This window comes from Nycticebus coucang, chromosome 21, assembly GCF_027406575.1.
Source record: "Nycticebus coucang isolate mNycCou1 chromosome 21, mNycCou1.pri, whole genome shotgun sequence".
NCBI lineage: Eukaryota > Metazoa > Chordata > Mammalia > Primates > Lorisidae > Nycticebus > Nycticebus coucang.
Genome location: NC_069800.1, coordinates 19,771,936 through 19,794,926, shown reverse-complemented (window position 1 = coordinate 19,794,926; position 22,991 = coordinate 19,771,936). Strand labels below are relative to the sequence as shown.

The 22,991-nt window shown below is 37.5% G+C and overlaps 1 protein-coding gene across 1 annotated transcript in view; it reads left to right on the top strand.

Moving 5' to 3' along the window:
- The window catches only part of MACROD2 (mono-ADP ribosylhydrolase 2), a 2,256,418-nt gene that overhangs the window by 2,163,224 nt on the left and 70,203 nt on the right, over positions 1–22,991 (top strand). Inside the window, exon 14 of the mRNA XM_053574070.1 lies at positions 21,268–21,345. Coding sequence (XP_053430045.1) covers positions 21,268–21,345 — 78 coding nt within the window. The remainder of the gene's footprint in view (positions 1–21,267; positions 21,346–22,991) is intronic.

Below are 22,991 nucleotides of genomic sequence, written 5' to 3'. Positions count from 1 at the left end.
TATACCTAGTAATGGAACTGCAGGATCAAATGGAAGGGCTACTTGTGGTTCTTTCGGGACTCTGCATTTGATAAAGGCTGTTCTAGTTTGCAGTCCTGCCAACACTGAGTGAGTGCTCCCTTTTCTCCACACCCACAGCAGCATCTGTTGCTTTGGGAGCTTGTTGTAGGATAATATTTAGAAATAAACATATCCTACATCAAGCACACAAAGTGAACTCAGTGTGAGTTTAAAGCAGTTTGCTATTCTTACAGAGGCTTAAGGGACCTGGGCCCCCCTGAGGCATGCACAGAATTAACTTGCCTGGAGTTAAAATTCCACAAGCCAATTCTCTGAAGTTGTGCACCCCGTTAAGACTGAGGGCAAAGGGCATGCCACCCTTCCTCAGAGATATGGGCCAGAGGGTTGACGTATATTAAAAACATATTGTCAGACGTCTATAGGTGCTCTGCCCTGAGGAGAGACACAGTCATTACTTCATGCTGAGTAAACTGAGTGAACGCTTAAAGGTACTCTTCCATTAACTCTGTTCCCCTGTGGCTGCTTTCTTCTTTGTGATCTTTATTTAGATACCTACCCAAGAGATTAGTCAATGTATAGAAAAGGATGTTTACTACAGAAGTGATTGTGTTGATGTGGTAACAGGATATTTCCTTACAAGTTAATTTCAGATAGGTAAAATGAGGTAATGGTGAAACTAACAGATGATAGATTAAGTGTGTACGTGACTAAAAGTATATAAAATCAGATCCCTGAATAAAGAACTTTGCTACACGCCATCCCATGCTGTATAGTCTGTTTCTTGCCCTCATTTCTTAACATTGCAGGAGTGAGCTTACCCTTGAAGGCTGTAAGACTGTCCTTCTGCAGCACTGGTATTCACACCAACACTTGTGATGTGGGTCATTCTCACAGGGGTTAGGTGATATCTCAAGTGGTCTTAATATGCATTTCTCTAATAATTAGAGAGGATGAAAATTTTTTCATGAATTTATTGGCCATTCATCTGTCCTTATGAGAAAAGATTCTGTTCATGTTTCTTGCCCAGATTTTAATGGAGTTGTTTGCACATTTTTGTTAATTTGCTTGAGGTTTTTGCATATTGTTGTTATTAGGCCTTTGTCAGAGTTATAGCATGCAGGTATCTTCTCCCACTCTGAAGGTCTTCTCTTCACTTTGTTGATTGTGTCCTGTGCCGAAACTTATAATTAGGTACTGTTTGTTTATTTTTGTTTCTACTGATTTTGCCTTTGGGGTCTTGTTCATAAATTCTTTCCCAAGGCTGATATCATTGAGAGTTTTCCATTGCACTTTCTTCTAGAGTTTTGTGTCTCATATTTAAGTCTTTTATCCAACAAACAAAAAGGATATGCTGGGGAAAAGAATTCCTATTTAATAATTGGTGCTCAGAGAACAAGGTAGCCACATGTAAAAGGCTGAAACTGGACCCATACTTCTTGCCACTTACAAAAATTAAATCATGATGGAGAATTTCATTGAGAGCCTATGCATCAAATTAGAGACTTCACATAACTTTAGAAAGTGTAGATGAGAAATTATCTGAAATTTCCTCCATGAGAATTCACTGGAGAATTAGAAATAAAACCCCTCATAAAAAAATGGGCTACTGATAATATTCTTAATATCAGAACTATTTTCCAAAAATATTTTTAAGTATTATTTCAGCACCTAATAGAAGAAATTTCCTTTCAGAATTGTCCTATGTCAGAAGAAAATTTTCTCAAAAAATCTCATGCTACAGAAATATGAAAGGTAATTTCAAGCTGGAAACTTTCCTATTTATTCACTTTCAGATTCAGATATTTTTACTATCTAAGAGAATAAAATAATTTTTTTTTTGAGACAGACTCTCTCACCCTGGGTAGAGTGCCATAGCATCAGCCCAGCTCACAGCAACCTCAAACTCTCGGTCTTGAGCAATCTTCTTGCCTCAGCCTCCCAAGAAGCTGGTAGCTGAGACTACAGGCATGTACCACAATGGTGGGCTAATTTTTCTATTTTTAGTAGAGATAAGGTCTTGTACTTGCTTAGGCTGGTCTTAAACTCCTGAGCTGAAGCAATCTTCCTGCCTGGGCCTCCCAGAGTGCTAGGATTATAGGTGTGAGCCACCAGACCTGGCAAATAAAAGACATATATATTATTTGCTATATTATTTATGCTTAATTTATAATGAAACTTTTCAAATGCTCTGATTATGTAGGTTTAATATTGTATTAAATAGGTATAAGTAAAGTTATTTACCTACATTTTTTGCACTAAAAGTATGTTTATCTACTATTTAGTATAGTTTAAAATGATCTTTAGTGGCAATTTGAAGGAAAGTGGTAATTCTCTTCCAATGACACTATAATATAGATATATTTTTTTCCTTACTAAGAATGGCTGTGATAAGATATTTGTAGCAGTTCAGGTATAAGATCTCTTGGGACATATTCCTAAAGATCTAGTGAGTGAGACTTGTAAATCAAATCAGCACAAACTGGGGTATGGGGATTATTCGAATAAGTTTGTAATCCCTTTGTCCAGAAAACTAGTTTGGACCTATAGAGCCAAATAGGTCTAAATATATTTGAGCATCCCTGTGATCAAATTCATCAGCCAATTTTTTGTTTGTTTGCTTTTGGGGGCTAAGCCATGAGCTTCAAGCTTTTGGGATTCAGATCACCACTGCTGTGTGGCCTTAGGTAACTCCTTAGCTCATACCTTTCTAACAGGACAGTAATGGCATTTATACCATGGGGCTGTGAAAACTAAAAGAGTTAATACATGAGTGGATCAATGAAGTGTGATATAGATACATACTATGGAGCAGCACTTAGCCATAAAAGTAAAAATAGTCAACTAATACCTTTTTCTAACAACCTGGATGGAAGTGGAGACCATTATTCAAAGTAAAGTATCACAAGAATAATAAAACAAATGCCACATATACTAACTATTAAACTGGCACTAATGGAGCAGCACCATGCGCACATTTGGTAGTAAAATTCAAGGCAAAGCAAGTAGATGGGAAGAGGTGGGAGGGGAGAGGTAAATTCATGCCTAATGGGTGCAATGCACACTATCCCCGCAATAGGCACACTTACAACTTTGACTCAAACTGTATGAAAGCAATTCCTGTAACCCAAACATATGTACCCCCATAATATTTTAAACCACAAAAGAGTTAATGCATTTAAGTTGCTTACAGTAGCTTCTCAAACATATTAAACTTTAAAAAATGTTGGGGTTTTTTTAATACTTATTGTCATTAAACTTATTCACTGCTTTTAGAATCTGAACTACTCCAAGAGGGACAGTCACATCTCATTAAATCATCACCAAATCAAGAATCTACTGGCATGTAAATGCATGTTAGATTCAGTAACAGGTAAAAGTCAAAAAACTTAACACAGATGCAGCCCAGACCGTCCAGGTGAACGTTCTGCAGTGTGGTGTGTAGCACCCCAATATGGAAAAGAAGCTTGAGTAAACTATGCCGGCAGACGGGAACACTTGACAACTCTCCTACCAGGCCCCCATTCATTCACTAGGACTTTACAGCTGGGTTGCCTGGCTTGAATACCATACAGCAAGATTTGTTTTTTATTTCTTGTCCTTTCCATAGATTTTTCTACCTGGTTTGTGTTGTATACTCATACAGATAAGACAGAGAATGGAAACACCGTAATTCAGGTCAGGCACAGTGGCTCATGCCTGTAATCCTACTCTGGGAGGCCTAAGAGTATGTATTGCTTGAGGTCAGGAGTTTAAGACTAGCCTGAGCAAGAGTTATATCCCAGTCTCTACTAAAAATAGAAAATCTAGCCAAGTGTAATGGTACACACCTTTAGTCCCAGCTACTTAGGTGGCTGAGGCAAGAGGATTGCTCAAGCCCAAGAGTTTGAGGTTGCTGTGAGCTATGATCCATAGCACTGTACTCAGGGCAGCACAGTGAGACTCTATGTCCAAAAAAAAAAGTTCACAATTCACATTTTAGAATACTTTTTTGGGCATGACCTAATAAAAGCAATCATGTATCTTCAAAACTAGCACACCTTTGAGAGCGATAGGGGAGGCTGTGAATAATTACACCAGGGTTCACCTAGAACTAAGTGAGTTCTAGGTGAACTAAGGACCAGAGAAACCTAAGATGTATATTCACCCAACCAAAAATGCATGAAGTGTTTTCTGCCTACCAATTAAAATCATAGTATTTCTCATTCATATTCAGAAATGTTTGACTTTGACTCCTAAAAGTCTACTAATTTTAGACGTACTTTTTTTTCTGACTTTGTCACTCTCTTGTTAATTAGTATGAAAAATAATATTTGGAATGACTCTTTAGAATATTTCCACGAGAAGTGGAATGCCTAGTCAATCTGTATAAACACAGAACATCTGCTGATTAAGTGTAGCCTATTTTTCTATGAAATGTCATTTAGATTAACTCAGTGATTCTGAAACTTAATCTGCATTAGATTCAAATTCATAGTAATGTTTGAATTAAAAAATGCTCTATTTTGCAAGAGTGTTAAAGGATTTTTAGAGTTAATTGTAAAGGTATATATTTTTAAGACTACGTAAGATTCAACTCTACTCAGACTAGGTAGATCCTGACAGCAGCATCTCACAGCAGGATGAAGGAGGAAGGTGCATTAACCCAACCAGGGTAGAGGACCCCTACCTAGGTATCTCCAAAAGACCACAGAAAACCCAGAAATCTGTGTCACCCACCAATCATTATAAACAAAGTGGACCTGGTTATCCAGCCCTACCAAAAAAAATTTGTAGTGAAAAACAAAGATTATGACAATGGTTCATGTAGAGTAGCATGTTTTGACTGGGCAAAAATCTGGAGAAAGTTACTTCTTTTGAAATAAATTCATTTCAAATTAATAAGCAACACAGTGGAGCTCAGGTATTCCCAAGTCTAAAATTTTATAGCATCCTTGAAGTTGTTAATAAGTATTCCTTGATAAATTAGTTCAGCAGTCAAAGCGTTTTGGAAACTGTAAATTGAGGCAAAGTTAAGTTGTTTCTATAATGGAGAACTTCTCCAAGCCTTCTCCAAGTATGCTAACACGTACTAAGACGCTCAGGAGATTGACCTGTGTGGCATTTCCCATATTAACTAACAAAATCTGATGTTCAAAACTTTTGTTTGTTAATTTTTATTTTTGGTAGAATGCTCTTTAGAATCTTATAAAACACATTTTGGGAAACAATCCACATCCCATCCAGAAGAATTAAATAATGAAGTCTAAAGTCTTGATTTCAATAAATCATACTTACTATTATAATACAAAATAAGCAATGGTAAAATTACCTTTTAAACTAGGGTCCTGACTTTATCCTTAAATTTGTAGCAGTCCAGTGGACATGGAGAAATATTTTCCTAAGTTTCAGAAAATAATGTAGCCTATCCTAGATTTTGATGATAGTTTTTCACAAGTAGAAATGTTTTGCTCTGCCTCGTTCTTAAGGATGTTTCTTATCATCTATTCTCTTTGCCACTGTTTCCAGGAGGATATATTTATCAAGAGAGAGAGAGAAATAGAGAGAGGAAGGGAGAAGACTGTCTCAACTGCTGTATTCCTTAGTAAGTAGAAAGGAATAATTGGTTAGCTAGTGGCAAAGACTGGAACTTTTTAAATCATGCACAGAGACAAAGTTTCCTATAATAAGCACTGATGGCATTTAATGGAAAGTTTGTCTTCCTATTTCATTTTGAAATGAGCACTGCTATTTTGCACCAGATGTGTCAAATTAAAGTGGGAAGGCAAACAGATTACTTTCTTCAGGCACAAGAGACAGTGACACTCATATAAACATGTGTGTACTCAAAACACACAAGTAGGCATGCACACACACACCCCACAAAAATCTGCAAGGTGACATTTCCCCTAGCTTGACCTATAACTTACAATGTTTTCTCTGATCCTAGAAGACTCATAAAGATCTAAGATTTTCAAAAAGCCATTGAAAACCATTATACTGCTTCAGTCTACCTAAACCATCCATAAATGTTATCTCTGTCAACTGTACTTATCCTAAACATGAAAGAAGGCAGAATTGATTACTGAATATTCACTGAATATAACTCTGTTCCACCAGTGATGAGACAGACATTTCTGTGGGCCTCTTCCTCTGGGTAGATGGTTAAGGCATTGGGACCTCTCCAAGCACCAGGGACTGGGTTTCTCAGAATCTTTCATCATGGTTTTAGGAAAATAATCATCTTTTTTTAGTCCAACAGCTTCCTGCTTTACAAGTCCTGGCATAGACTAGTCTAGAGAACTTGGGTATACAGCAACTTGATTTCTTACCTAACACTGATATTTACCAGCATCAGCAGGAAGAGAAGCAGGTCAGTGTCAGGCTCCAGTTAACCCCTCCTGCCATCAATCTTCCTCTAGGGGCAGTGCTGTCTGTGATCAAAGCCCCTCTCCAGCTCCTCCCCAGGACTTCCCAGAGGTGGGACCCACAGAGTACATCAGACTCTGCTCCTCCTTTATGCCCTAAATAGTGTCTCCTGAATTTATATATATATCAGTTCTTCCATTTCCACTAATGCTTTTTCTCTCCTCCTTCTTGATAGGTCTCCCCTCTGAACCATACATCTTCCTACTCACAATCTCTTTTTTATCAAGTATAAAGACTCTTAGGAATTTGCTTGTAGTCCATATGGCCCCTATACCTTACTTGTATTTTTAAGTCCAGTTCTAACTTCAAATATTCTTTCTTCTTATAATATCACATAACATGATTTATGGGAAGAAAAATGAAGTAAAAGAAATAACTTCTTCCTGAACATAATTCATCATCCCATGGAAAACTAGATTTGACTAATATCATCACAAGTATTTGGATAGATTTTTAGAAGGAAAACAATGGAAAGGGATTAAAAATTATAATTATCCTCTCTCTCATCCCCAAAGTATCTTTGTTATCATGTTATGTCATCTTTGATAATCTCTTTTTTTTATTTTGAAAATCATTTCAGTAGTAACAAAGAAATTGTACAACCTAAGAGATTTGTGCACAGATCCAAATTGATTAGACTTCAGTAATAATGACAATCAAAAAAATGTTTTGTAGTAACCAAATGTCATTTCATTCAATTCTTTAAATGACTCTTTGAAGAGGGATATGAGTTAGGTAGTGCTAGCTGCTGTAACAAAAACATCAGACATATAGGAGAGAAATTTTATTTTCTTATGGACGTAAAGCCCATGGTAAGAGGTCACGCTCCATGTAATTATTCATGGACTCAAGCTAACGAAAGCTTATCATTTTCAACCACTAGCCCACAAAGTTGTCCATTTGTCTTACATCCATTTGACAGGGAAGAGAGAGAAAATATTTACCAGGAGATTTTTGTGGCCAAGCTTGAAAAGGGCATATATCATATTGGCTCACTTTCCATCATCCAGAACTCAGTCTCTTAAGTCACATAGCCCCACCCCCACCTGAAAATCTGCCAGGGGAGATTTTCCAAGTCCTGCAAGTTCCTTCTTCATGTGTAATTAAGAAGGAAGGGAGACCAGTTTGTTTTATAGCTGCCCAGTATCTTGCAAAGATGGGCAATTTTACCATTGAAACAACCCCAATTTTACCAAAGAACCAACCAATTTTACCAATGAAACAACCAACACTTAGGTTAGGTAACTTGCCCATGGCCAACAAGTGTTAAAGGTTAAAGAATAGATTTGAGAAGAAAATTTTTGAAAGAGAAAAAAGGAGAGTGAACCATTTCTTTGGTTCTCCCCACCACCACCAATGACAGGAATCTACATAAACTCAGTGGAATACTATTCAGCCGTAAAAATAAAATCTTGCCATTCTCAGCAACATGGATGGAATTGGAGGACATTATGTTAAGTGAAATAAGCCAAGAACAGAAAGTTAAACATTGCATGTTCCTACTCATGAGGAAACTAAAATAAGTTGATCTCATAGAAGTAAGAACAGAGGATACAAGAGGCTGGAAAGTATAGGGGGAAGAAGAGTTGAGGGGTGATTTGTTAAAAGACATAACATTATAGCTAGATAGGGGTAGTGTTCTACACCACTGTAAGATGATCACAGTTTCAAACAGCTAGAAAGAGGATAGTGAACGCTCTGTACAAAATAAATGATAAATGTTGGAGATGATGGATATGCTAATTACCCTGGCATGAATACTATACATTGTATATATATATATCAAAAAATCAATATGTACAATTATTATATGACAACTAAAAAATAAAAATTTTAGCTTAAACAAACAAAAAAAACATACGAAAGCATACATGCACACATACACACGATCTTTACTGAAGGTCAACTAATACAGCAAGGAAACAAAATGAGTGTAAATATTTGACTTATTCACATTTCTGTTTTCAAAGAAAATAGTATGTTGCAAGTTGTCTGCTGTTTTGTAAAGTCAGTGATGCCTAGAACTAAATAATAGTGTTCTTATTTCTGTGTGCTCTGTGTTTTATAGCAGACTTGCTCTATAATTTTTATTATATTTTCATTATTTATATCCTTCCTTACTCCAAACTCATATTTGAAGTGGTTGCCTCAAAAATAAGAGCTATCATGAAGCAACAGGGTGTTTGTTTACAAAAGCTAGTAAATGAAAATGGGTCACACTAGAAGCTCAGACAGAACGCTGCCGATCACGAAATTCCTTCGTTGCTCTTCCCAGTGGTGGATATTTACATCTTCTTGTATATTTGGCCTCAGGCTGTTAAACAGCTGGTTTTAATGATTACAAGGTCCAGTCTATATGACTGTACCCTGTATAAATCAGCTAACCTTATATAGGTCAATGTTCACAGTCATATTAATACCTTGTGTTTAAAGATGACTTCATTTCCTAAGTAAAAGGTAACAATTCCTAAGGCCATTAGCAGACAAAACAGGGTAACAGTTCACAGCACACTCCTGGAACTCCTTCAAAGGAGACTGCAAGCAGCTGACTGTCACCTGGTCGGTGAACATCACAGACTCTCTGCTTCTCCAGTCTTATCTCACCTCGCTCCCCTCCTCCTATCTGTGACCTCATAACACCCCCCTGCTGTCTCTATTATGAAAATTTTCTTTTGTTTGCACGCTTTCCTTAAACTTACCTCCCTCCACTGCAACTTAGTTTCATGACAAGACATACAGCATCTGTGCTGCATGTCATTTCAACCCTAGTGATCAGGACACTGTCTGGCCTACAGAAAGTGCCAATTAAAATTTACTGGTGTTTGTTATGGCCATCACCAGGTATTCACTAGGTCTTAACTCTTAGTAAAATAATATGGGATGTGAAAAAGAAAATAGCATTCTTACCTCTCAAGGAATCTATAGTCTAGGTGGAAAAATGAGATACAGAGCTTCATGTTACCTAGCTAATATCAACAACAATAACGACGTTAGCAGCTAATATTTATCTAACCCTTGTTATACACCAGTTTCTGTCCTAAGAACTTTTCACGTCACTTCTTCCACTCTCTCCTATGGTATAAATACAATTACCACCCACCCACTTTACAGATGAGGAAAGTAAAGGGCAGTCCTGCAATGGTCTGAGCTCGTAGCTGGGATGCAAGGTAGCTAAGACAGACAGAGAGACCATGGTAAGTGGTGAGAAAGGATTACACAGAACATACTAAAGGAGCTTGGAGTTATCTGGGGGAATGTGAGTACAAAGTATGAGATTTCATCTGGGTTCTGAAAGATAGGAGAATGGACTCTATTCTAGCTGGGAAGAAAAGAAACCATGAAAGCTTGGGAGTAGGACCTCAAGTAAACCCAGTTGGGGATTTAAACCCACTTAAGGCAATAGATTAAGTGTATTAAGTAATGGATCTATATCCCACTTATTAATTACTGAGGTAGAACCCTGATTATGGAGGACTCTGAATACCAGACTAAAAATTTGGGCTAATCAAAATCAACCTCTGGATATTGTTCAAGTGTCAAGTACTCTTTTAGAGTGGTGGTTGTTACGAATTCACCATTCTCTTACTATTTCCTTCTCAGAACCTCTCTGATTATATCCAGTTAGATTTCTTCCTCCCATTCTTTCCTATCACCATTTGTTTCTCTATAAGCCAGATTAGATATTCTACTTTCTAATGGATGATCCTTCAGCAAGCTATAATTTCTCATTTTCATAATTTTCCCTTTCAAATAAACATGCCATTCATTATTTGTATAAGTAAGGCTAATACTAAATTCTCTGGAACAGTACTGTCCAATAGAAATAAGTGTGAGCCACACATGAGAACCACATATGTAATTTTAAATTTGTTAAGAGCCACACTAAAAACAAAAAAAATAAACAGGGGCAAATAGTTTTAATTGTACGCTTTATTTAACCAATGTTTCCAAAATATAATAATTATAAAATGTAGCCAACATAAAACTTATTGGTAAGATACTCTACAAGGTGTGTATTTGTGCACATGCCTCAGCTTGGGAAACCCAATGCACATTTTGCACGAACAGCACATGTCATTCAGAATGGACTAATTTCAGGTACTCACTGACCGCACATGGCTAGTGGCTAATGTGTTGGACAGCGTCTAGAGTTAGTTTGAGGAGAATAAGCTGTAGGGATGGTCTATTACTCTTCGTCTTTAAGCTTTATTGTCAAGGAGCTCTTGCCGCAGGAGTTGATATAATCCGTAATGAACTTGAGCCTTTCTTGATTCTTGGGCAGGTTTTTTTCCTTTTCCTTTTCTGATGTATAAAGACTTTCGGATTTTTAACAATAAGATCCAATATCTAAGGAGAGATGCTCTGAAAATGGCTGTTACATCTTCACATATTGATACCCAGCTTACAGATTTTGCAAGTTGTGGAGCTGGGTCTCTTTCCTCCACAACTATAAGTTGCTGCCCACCCTGCAGTGGAAAAATCTGTGGGCAGTCCATATGCGGACAAAGTATCTTTACCAAAATATCCTACTGTAAATGAAAGGTGACTTAGATACAGAAAATAAATGCATACAGGTAGACTTTAACAAATCATATATTCTAAGGCAGTAGTTCTCAGAGAATGGCCTAAGCAGGGGCATTGGTGTCACCTGCAAACTTGGGAGACATGCAAGCTCTCAGTCCCAGCCTCCACATTTTTTGGAATATGAAACTCAGGGTTTAAGGTCCAGCAGTCTGTGTTCTGTCAAGCCCTGCAGGGGATCATTAAGGGTAATGTTTAAGAATAGCCAGAGTAAAGGAATAATAAATTGGGGGCAGAGTATGGGAGAGCAATGAATGTTTGATGTTTGAAAAAAGAAAGAAAAAAACCTATTTTCACTCTTCAAATAAGATTCGCCATAGGATCTATTGATACAGCCGGCCTTCTTACTGCAATTAAAATTCACTTTCACCTGCTGCAGTATGAATGAATTTCACAAATGTGATGTTGAGCAAAGGCAGCAAGCCACAGAGGAGCACATACTGTGTGGGATTCCACTATGAACAGGAGTGATTGATAGATGCTATTGGAAGTTGGAGTGCTGATCCTTGGAGTGACGGCTGGAAGGGAGGATGAGGAGGCTGTCAGGGTGCTGGGCAAGTGATATGTCTCAAGCTGTCCTGGTCATGCAGAAATCCTCAGTTTGTGATAATTCTTCCACCTGCACACATATGAATTTGCATTTTTCTTTACGTTTATAATGAAAAGTCAAGTTTTTACAAAATTTATGAACACAACTTTTTAGGTATGGGTTTGGTATTATAAGTAGCACTCATTTTAATTCAGTGGTCTTCTTGCTCACAATTGCCCTGCCTAAATAACAAGTTGCGATTTCCCTTTAAAGAGGTCACACTGAGCACTGCTCTAAGGGCAAACAAGCACAGCCTTGGTGCTCTCTCATTTCCTCTCTTTTTAATTAAAACCCTTCCCTCTCTTTTGGTCTCTGCTCAGTGCCATTCCTGTTCTCCTTCTCAGCTGGCTTCCAGCCAATCTTTAACTGTTGTTGTTGTTATGATTTTGAGACAGACCCTCACGCTGCCGCCCAGACTAGAGTGTTGTGGCCTCATCCTAGCTCACAGCAACCTCAAATTCCTGGGCTCAAGCAATCCTCCTGCCTCAGCCTCCTGAGTCGCTGAGACTATAGGCTCCTGCCACAATCCCTGGCTAATTTTTCTATTTTTAGTAGAGGCAGGTCTCACTCTTACTCAGACTGGTGTCAAACTCCTGAGCTCAAAGGACCCTCTCTCATTGACCTCTTGGAGCAGTAGGATTACAGACATGAGTTGTGCTCTGGGCTGCTACCAACTGGTTAGTAAGTCATTTTCTCCACAGAGTACCCTGGCACTGCTGCAAATCCTTTTAAAATAGTAAAATATTTGAATAGTGTTTGGTAAGTCCCCTCCTTTCAAGTAACCCTTTCTGCCACCATCCTGCCACTGAGGACACCAGTGAGGTCCAGGACCCTGCCCCACTTCTGTAGACATATCTATTCTGTTTGGCCAACACCAATATTGCCATTAACTGTTATGAATATTGGTCCAGATTCTCTCATGCTACTTTATCCATGCTGTACAAACACTGACTACTTGATGGAGTGTATGAATCAAATAAAAATGTGATCCCAGAGAATTGAGATGAGAAAGGGAACTTTGTATTTAGAGAAAATTCCGTTTCCAGATCTATTTTGAAACTTAATTTTGCTGTTCAGTGGGGTTACTAACTTAGATAACATCCAAAAGGTGAATTAATGGTCCAAATAGCCATGTGCCAAATGCATATGTCAGTATTATGGACTTAATTTTTGTGCCTCTCCCCCAAATTCATTCATTTATGGAGCCATAACTCCCAAAGGGATGGATTTGGATACAAGGATTTGGGGGAGTAATTAAGGATAGATGAAGTTGCAAGGGTGGGGCCCTCATGATAGAATTAGTGCCCTTATAAAAAGCACACACACACTGGGGAAAGGCTTTGCAAGGAGGCAGCTGTCTGCAAGCCAGGAAGACAGCCCTCACTAATAAGTGAATTGGCCATTATAAAAGATGATCTCAGACATCCAGCTTCCAGAACTGTAAGGAATAAATATCTGCTGCTTAAGCCACCCACACTATGGTACTTTGTTATGGCAGCCCAGGCAGACTAACATAGTCATTGCATTAGGAAAATCTATCATAATGATTTCTAGTACTCATAGTCAAACCTACTCTAAAACTGTAGACTAATATAAAATCCGCCAGTAAATTAAATGTAACACTTTCAAGATAATCCTTAGTATACTTCTGAAGGTCCTCAAAAAATAACATTTTATAGTATTTTAACACATTTTTCTTGGTTTACAAGGCAAAACAAATACCTCATCACACAAATACCTGTATATACCCCATTTGCTGTAATACCAGATGTCATCTGATTTTTTTCCTACCACCAGGGTCATATTTGAAAATGAAATTTACCAACCTTGTTTTATTCTGCATGACTATGCCAGTCCCCTCTTAAACTCCGTATAAGTTCCTTGGTCCAGTATCTTTCAGCCTGTGTAATGACTAAAAAGTTAAGTGTTTTAAAAAATGGATCTAAAATAATGCCAAACTTCTTAAAATAGTGTTGATAAATAGCATTCTAGAAATGTTTAAAGTACATGCCCACATTAAAGGTGGTAAACTTGCAAAAACCACTGAGTGAGTGAGTTAGACTCCTTCAGGTTATGCAAAAGCAATGCACGGTGAGGTTGCCTCAGTTGGTAGGAGATTCAGGGAATGAGGAAAACATTTCATCAGGCCCAAGAACTGGATCATTTAGTAGCCAACAACAACTTCTTGAATAGTCATCGACTCCAAGATGTCAGCTCCAAGAGCTGACCAATTCCTTTCATAATTATTAAGCTAATATTAGTTCTTTCCTAGTAGTTGGAGCTCTCATGTCAGGACACCATTTGCTGGCCAAGCTATAGGTGTCTTCCCAGTACCCATCACTCACCAGTCATCTTAAGTTGATACAATGAAAAACATGGTAAGTTCTTTCCCCATATTGCCTCATTAGGTGGCAGAAACCTCCCCACCTTCCCTAATTAAAGGCAGCATGGTATGAGAGAATAGCAAACCAGAGGCAGGAAAACAGGGTGAACATTCATAGTTTTGCCACTAAGTGGTTGACACAGATCACTATCTTGTCAGTCTTAATTTGGAATCCCCCAGAACATAACCAGACACAAGGTTGTGGGTACAAAAGAGTTTGGGGGCAGGTGGTCCCAGGAAGCACAGGTGAAACATGAGCATATGGGGCAGGGAAAGGCAGACAGGACAGTCAACTGGGGGTGTCAATGAGGAGGGCTCTAAGAGGGGTACAGAGTGCAAACAGAATTGTCTTCCTGAGTGGTGAAGGATCTAGGGTGCTTACTTTCCACATCTATTAGAGTCAGGAGTTGGTCAGAAACTCCTGGGTACTTCTGGTCCATCCAGAGAATGCTCTCAGAGTTTCAGAAAGCAGCTCTTCACTGGACTATTCTGCTGGACCTCAGGCAAGTCCAAAGGGATGTGGGTAGGCTGCTCTGTGACAAAACTTGGCAGGCAGGGCTGTTTCTGTTCCAGCTACCCTAGCTCAAGAGACATGGATCCTCTCTAGATCTCAGAGGTAGAAATGGACTGGGAGGGAGTAAGAGGAGGAGAGTATTGAGTCCAGCTTTCAGACCTCTACTACGACTTAGAATATTTTAGAAAGGGCAAAAATCGGACGCAATTTGCATGTCCAATGAAAAAAGAAATAGTAAAACAGCTTGTGGTAGATCCACTCTGCAGCCATTCATGTTTTAGAATTATATTCAATGGCATGGAAAAACTTAAAGGAAAAAACTAGAAAAAAAAAGTGATCACATGGGAAAATGGAGGTCCATGGTTCAACCTCCATTGGAGGCTCATGATTCGGCCCCCATTCTCTCTCAGTTGGATGGGTTTGTGGGTCCCACCAGGTGTGAGGGACAAATAGGTCCTCAAAAAAAGTCATCCAGGTCTTTGAAGCTCCCATAAATTTAGAAACTCCCACAAGAGATCTAAATGCTTACCTCAGTCTACAAACGTACGCTTTTACATTTAGACTTAAGTTATGATCCAACAGGGCAGGTTTGTGTCTTTTAGTCCTTGAAAACTACATTCTTAGGTGCTTGGATCTCGACAGCAACACTCAGCCCTACCCTCTGAGTGCACCTGCCTGAGCCCAGAATTTGAACCATTTTTCAATCTAGAGACAGATTCTGTCTATAGCCTCAACATCTCCATGAAATAAAATAACTGAGAAGTAGTGACCTGCTGCCGGGGCTGTGACTGTGCTCACCATTCAGACTGCTAAAGCCCTTTCATTTCTCCTAAGGAGAAGGCCCTTTCAAATAGGGCTGTCAAAATGACCTTTCTTCAGCAGATCGAATTACGCCAAAGTATAAATAAAACACTTGTACTTCCCCAGGTTTATAGATGATCTTTTGATAGAATTCTAAGACTGTTTTCATTTAGAACCATAGCTACTTTTGATGCTTATGCCTGATCAGGTTTGAAAAAAAATGTTATCAAGAGAGCCTGCAGTGTAGGTGAGCAAGAGGGAGGGAGGCAAGATCAGAAAATAAATCAGAAGGATGAGGGCAAGGGGACTGAAACAGCAAGTCCCAGATAGCTAAAAGTAAGAGCAGATTTGCCTTTGTTTACATTGCCAAAGGGGAAAAATTAACTTGATGGAAAGGGTAATTAAGCATTTCTTTTTCCATCATGGTCCAACCTGGCTTCATATCCAGCTGTTCCATTTTACATAGTGATGCTTTTTCGAGTCGCTGAGTTAAACACAGCCAGTGGGACGTTGGTTCACACTTGTTTTGTAAGTGCATAGTAAAAATCTCAGTGAGGACTGTCCCGCTCAGGTAGGTGAATATGAGGGAGGAGTGGGAACATTCATGGAGAAGTGGTGTTGTCAGGAACAGAGTTAATAGGAACAAATCAGCAAATGAGCATTCTGAACTATTTCACAGAGATTATCTGGTTAACACCCTCGGTTGGTAGGTTTAGAAATTGGGATTACGTAAGGTGAAGGCATTTCCCTGGAGTTATAAAGCCTATAGTTCTAAATTCTGAATCCTAATCCTTACCTAGTGTTCATTCCATCCTAATAATAGATTTTCTCATTTGCTGGTGTTTTCAATAACAATTTGAAGAATTTTACCTCCAGCATAGGAATGAACTGTTTTATACAAGTTTGCTGTTTGAAATGTGTGGTTTCTATGATGTTCATTACTCTGGCCATGCCTTGAAGATATCAGTACAGGTTGTGTACCCCTAGTTTGAAAATCCGAAATCCAAAGCCTTTCTGGGCCCAAGCATTCTGGATAAGGAATATCAGCCTGAACCTGGATTTCATCACAGCTGAGGGAACAGTTGGCCACCTCTGAAGAGGGGTTAATGAGAGCATAATGGAGACAAATGAACAACCGTAGCTCAGTTGGGACTCCTGACAACCAGAACAACGTCCGGTCGGGGGCCAGTTATCTTTCAGGTAGATAATAGTTTAGTCTTGTGTACTTAGCTTCACCGTGACCAAACACAGTTCAGGTCATCAACGTCTGAACGCTCTGGGCATATGATACAGGATATATTTTTCCTACATAAAAGAATAGCCACTACAAAGCTTCTGTAAGGTCCTAATCAGTGGCAGAGTCTCCAGTTTATTATACATAAGCACTCTGTTCAGATGGAGGAGAAATTACTTTGTCCCTAATTGCTTCACAAAATGAGCCAGAGATTCTAATGAGCAGGCCAGGATAAATATTTTGCTTGATGTAATCAAATTAGTTTACAAGAATCAAAGGAAACCCAGGTGATTTTGTTCCTGTGCAACTTTTGCATCAAGGTATGGTGCTCATATGTCAAGGTTTACACCTTACAGAAGTGTATTTTATGAATAGGTTTTTGTGTTCATCATTTATTTTGTTTGGACCTATTAGAAATTTTAAACCTCCTGTTGCCACCCAAGACATGGGTTACCTCTCTTTCTAGATGCATTTTGAAGACCTCCTGGCTTACAACTGTCTTCAAAAATAATTAATCATCTGTTCACTGTCATACTACTCTACATTCGCCTCTAATTTTGGTGCAGAATGTTTTGCCAGTTGTATCGTCCATCTTTTATTTAACACATCCCTATTTTTGTTGGTTATTTCCTCGAGTCAGATCAACTTTAAGAATTCAAGATTTGCTGGTGGCGCCTGTGGCTCAGTCAGTAGGGCGCCGGCTCCATATACCGAGGGTGGCTGAACTGCAACCAAAAAATAGCTGGCCGTTGTGGCGGGCGCCTGTAGTCCCAGCTACTCGGGAGGCTGAGGCAAGAGAATCGCTTAAGCCCAGGAGTTGGAGGTTGCTGTGAGCTGTGTGATGCCATGGCACTCTATCAAGGGCCATAAAGTGAGACTCTGTCTCTACAAAAAAAAAAAAGAATTCAAGATTTGCCATCATTGATGATTCATGCATCAAACTCAAAAATAGTCCAGAAAATATTTTGTAGAATGGCAGCATCGCTAGCATTGAGACACCCATTTTTGTATTTATTTTTAACCTCGGTGGGGTGTGGATCCTTATGAGAATATGATGGAAGCTCTCTCTCAATCCAGAAAAATAGATACATGAATACATACACACATTTTTTTCAAATGTTTGCAGACCCCTAAGGATCTCCTAGGGTAAAAAAACTTTTGTTCTAAAATATGTCTTGGAACAGAAATCACATTTATTTTGATTTAAAGTTTGGATATTTTTATTAAAAATTCTATAGTTTAATTATTTGTCCATGTAGATATGTGTAATTAACTGCATTAAAAGTGACCTACTTTTTGAAATTTCTGTTTTATAGGCTTTTCATTTGATTGTAATCTATTTTAAATATTTCTTTGAACCTTTTTAAGCTTTCTAAATGAGGGTTTTTATTTTTAATTTAAGACAGTGTTTCTTTTTTATTTTTTTATCTTAAAAGCACATCTATCTATAGACCTTTGGCTTGAATATTTGATTTAATATTTGCATGTGAAAAAATGCAAATATTAAATATGACATCGACCTTAAAGATTTTGAAAGTCAGAATCTGCATATAAATTTAATTCCATTTCTCTGCTATTAAAATAACATTGACTGAATCTCAGAATTAGGTAATAACTGTTTTACATTTTTTGAACATTACCAAATGATAATTTTTAGAATTAAAAAAATGCAAATCCAATATGCAAGTACACTTTTCATGGTGTAGAATTTACATAGAAACTGCAAGCTATTTTAGTGACCATATACACTGGCATCATAGTCCTTTTAGACTGGTATAATGAAACACCATAAATTAAGTAGCCTATAAACAATCAAAGTTAATTCTGGAGGTTGTGGAGTCTAAGATCAAGGCATCTGTAGCTTCAGTGTCTGGTGAGGGCCTACTTTCTGATTCATGGAAGATAATTTCTAGCTGTGTCCTCACATGGTAGAAAGGGCCAAGGGGGTCTCTGTGGCCCTTTCTATAATGGTGCTAATCCCAATTATGAGGGCTCCACTCTCAGGACCTAAACATCTCTCAAAAGCCCCACCCACTAATCATCTTGGGAGTTAGACTTTCAGCATATGAATTTTAAAGGAACATAAATATTCAGACCACATCAACTAGCTGTATTTTCTTTCTCTCTCATTATGAATGACTTCATACACATACAGTTGTGGCTGAATTCACCCCCCATCCCAAGCAGAAAACCTTCACTGCCATTTCAAACCTACATCTGATAAGCTTGATGAAATAGGACTCGTGATTTAAAGCATACAGGATCAAATCCAGCCTTGCTGAAGTTTATGAGGCTGGAAATTCAGGTATAGGACACATCTTAGAAAAAGTTATAATGTGTTTTAGGCCATTTGGAAAAATTTTTTCTAATACTACACAAATCATTACTGCAAATAACAATTGACAATTTGTTGGACTCCATGAAATGAATTATATAGAAACATAAGATTATACAGAAGATGTCTTTACTGTTAAAGCACCTGCTAAAGAAAATTTAAGAGGCAATTTATTTCTTAAAGACACAGATTTTGGTGGCAAAACAGGTACAATTGCATGATCAATTTTTTAAATGCTTTTACACATTTTCTATGAATCATTAGATCATAACATTATAAACTCAATGTAAATAACCTCTTCAAAGATATTTCTTATGTAATATTTGGCATAGAAGCATAGTATATGAAAAATAGAAAAATTAATTGTTCAATGTAAATGAATGAATTTTAACTACATGCAAAACCTCAAATATTCTTAAAAACTTAATGTTGTGAGAAATGAATATTGCATAAGACTTAAGTATTAAATAATACTATTTTTTATAAATGAGTAAAACTAAAACACTTGTGAATTTAAAATTTAGCCTAATCCAGATAGTTCTTTTCAATAATTATTGTCAATGGTAATATAGAAAAAAGTATTCAAGGAATTTTTTTTTCACAACCCACATCTTATTTCCAAAATTAAAAGGGCAAACTTTAATGGGAGCTGGTTTAAAACAATTTGACATGAGTAGATAACAGTTTGGAAAATGTTTCTGTGCTCAGTTTTTGCTTCCAAATTTGGACTTTTAGACTTATTGTAAGTCTCAGAAAGAAATAAGCAATGCAGATAATTAAACATTTGCCTTGGGGGAATTATTTGCACTTAATTAAAACCACACACCTTGGGTGTATACTTGCTTCACTGGTTATTAAATTTGAGTCATATGTTAACTACCCAGGTTTCTCACTTGTCCATTAAATGTTGCTTTTGGCAGGTTCAAGAGACAACTTTCTCAGAATATTCCAAACCATATTGTTTAAAGCTATCTCTCAGTTTTGAAATGGAGAGGGAGGTGAGAGAGAGAAAGAGAAGTGGGAGGGAAACAAAGAATGATTTATTTTTGACTTCATCTGGTTGAGCTCCATGAAAGGGTTACAGCTCAACTGAGGGATTTAATCTCAGTGGAGAATCCATTTGTGAGTAACAGAAGTGTTGGTCTGCCATCCCTGGCTTTCTCCATGGCCACATGCTTACAAGATTAGCTCCTGTCTTTCAGATACCTTTGGATTACTTCCCTTCCAGCTACATGAAAAATATCTGCTAGATGTAAAGTCTATGAGAGCAGAGATTTGGTATTTAGTTTCCTATTAGCTCCCCAGCATCAAGAACAGTGTCTATCATCAACTTGGCCCATTATAAATAAATAAGTGTATGACTATATACACATATATGTATGCATATATATACACACACAGAGTCTCACTTTGTTGCTGTCAGTAGAGTGCCATAGTGTCATAGCTCACAGCAACCTCAAACTCCTGAGCTTCAGCGATCCTAATTGCCTCAGCCTCCTGAGTACCTGGGACTACAGGTGCCTACCAAAACACCTACCTATTTTTAGAGATGGGGGTCTCACTCTTGCTCAGGCTGATCGTGAGCTCCTGAGCTCAAGCAATCTACCCACCTCAGCCTACCAGAGTGCTGGGATTAAAAGCTTGAGCCACCATGCCCAGCCTAATAAATACTTTTTAAATGAATGAAAAATATATTTTTTCTCTTCTTGCCAGTTCAGTCACAGGCTCTTTTTGATGTTTTTTTAAAGAACCTCCAGAGAAGCCTCAAACATTCAAGCAGAGGCAATAATACATCGTCACAGAATCCCTTTAACCATGTTATTTCCTATAAAGTGTATCCTATAGCAAAAAAGATGAATGTATGCTGATTTCACATTTAAATGTGCTATTCAAGGGAGGAAATGAACAGAACAGAAGGTCTGTATTCACCCCTTGCTGTTATTCTACTGGTAGGCGCCCAGAGGAAGACAAACTTTATTACTTCTGGATTTCAAGACTCGGTATCTGACTTTTTCAAGGGCTCAAGACTCCCTATGAGAACCACCATAGTAATGAAAGCATTAAGAACATTAAAATTAGATATTCCTTTCATCATTCTTTGCCTGCCTTTCATATCCTTTCCTAAATTCTAAGCCTTTCACTAATGCATAAAGCCTGCTTATATTTTCTTCTTTGTTGCAAAAAATATCCTAACTACTTCTATACCTTTGTACCTTTGTGCAGAAATCCTACACGGTACCATGAGAAATGTGAATTTATAAAGGAAAATATTGAAGTATTTTAATGGCTACTTTTTTAAAAAATAATGAATTCTGTTTCTTCCACATATAAATCTTTGGTTAGCATTAGAAGCTGCTGTACTTCCTAGTTAAAAATGTTGATGAAAGGTTTTGTTTGTTGTCAGATTCTGCAAAGGATGACAATATTACAAAAGACAATGAAGCTACAGATCATTCTGTGTGTGACCAAGATCATCCCAATGGTAAGTTATAAGATCTTTTATCAGCTTTCCATACTTCAGGGAAATGATACATTTAAGATATTTTTTTGAGTTTTTCTGGAAAAAAAATAGAATTTTTATTATAATTTATTGTCATTAAATACCAGCAGATTGGCAGCTGCCCTCTTTAGATGGGCCTTTTGATTTCCACAATCCTTGTTACTCCTTTTGGTACCAGCCAGCCTGGCTCAATTGATTTTGAGTATTATTACATGTCTGGCTTCTATAAGCATTGGGTTTGCAACTGTTGAAATGAATATATGATAACAAAAAAAACGAGTATTACTCATTGGAGAATATGAAGAATAAATCCAGGAGATTAAATGTACATATGTTTAGAATACCAAGAAGAAGGAATAGAACAACCAGAAACGAAGCAATCTTTAGGAAAATAATAGGAACAAAGTTTTCCTACTGCAAACAAACTCTCTACCTCAAAACATGAGAGTACATGTTATAGTTATAGGCAAAGATAATGAGAACTCAAATAAGAATAGCCTCATGGACTGCAGGTAAGTGGTAAATAAAGTAAAATTCACCAGAATCTGATTAGTCTTAGCCGCTTTCTTCTATAACCCTGAAGAACAGAAGAAAATGGGCTAACATTTCCAGAGCTCTAAAAGATACAATTTCTGTATTTAGTGAAGTTATTATTCATGTATGAGGTCAAGAGTAACATCTCCTCAGGAATACAAAGATTAAGAAAATATGCCACCCAAGTGTCCTTTATGAATAAACTAAAAGAAGGCCTGAGCTAAAATAATAAATATAAAAGGAGAGGCAAAATTCAAGACTGAGAAGGGCACGATTGGAAGGGACTATATGGGAAGAGACCAAGGGAATGTATAAAAATGGTAAAATGATAACTTGGAAATAATAATGCAAAATTAGGTTCTAGTATCAACATATCTTACCTAAATATCTGTTTTTGGCTTTGAAATTTATAGAATTTGTTGTTTAAAAATCAGAAAGTAAAAGGAGGGACCTGCTTTCAATAATGAAAGTCTAAATAATGAAAAATATATATATTTATATTACATACACTACATGGATTATTTGATTATATCATATATTAATATAATATGACATAATATTAAATAGTATATATGGAGAAAGAAAGAGAGAGTCTGTTTAAAGGCATCAGTGAGCTAGTGAGGTCCTGAAGAACTGTCAAGCTAAGTTCTAGGGGAAGATGAATCTCTAATATGTGAGCACAAAATTTGAAACTATTTTTACCTTGTAGCATGTGCTGATTCTATAAAATGTATCTGGAGCCTCATTGCTAAGAAAGGCAGGGTCCCCGGATAAACCCCCTGTGTTTGGGTAGAAAACCCAAAAGTATACAGCCTAATAAATAAAATGAACCAGCAGCAGATCAGCCTTCTGAGACACTGATGCCCAGTATGGAACCATCTCAATCTCTAAATTAAATTAAGACAAGCCCAGATTGCTAGTTCCCCCAGGCATCTAAGAGAAACAAATGCACAACATTTACTAGAAGCAAAAAGGAGTGCTGTAGGCTTCAAAATATTTATATAGGTAATTTGCAAAATATAATCTCCAGCACACAAATATAAAAAGTAGCTAGAAAAAAGGAGGAAACAACATAACATGAAAAATAAAACAAA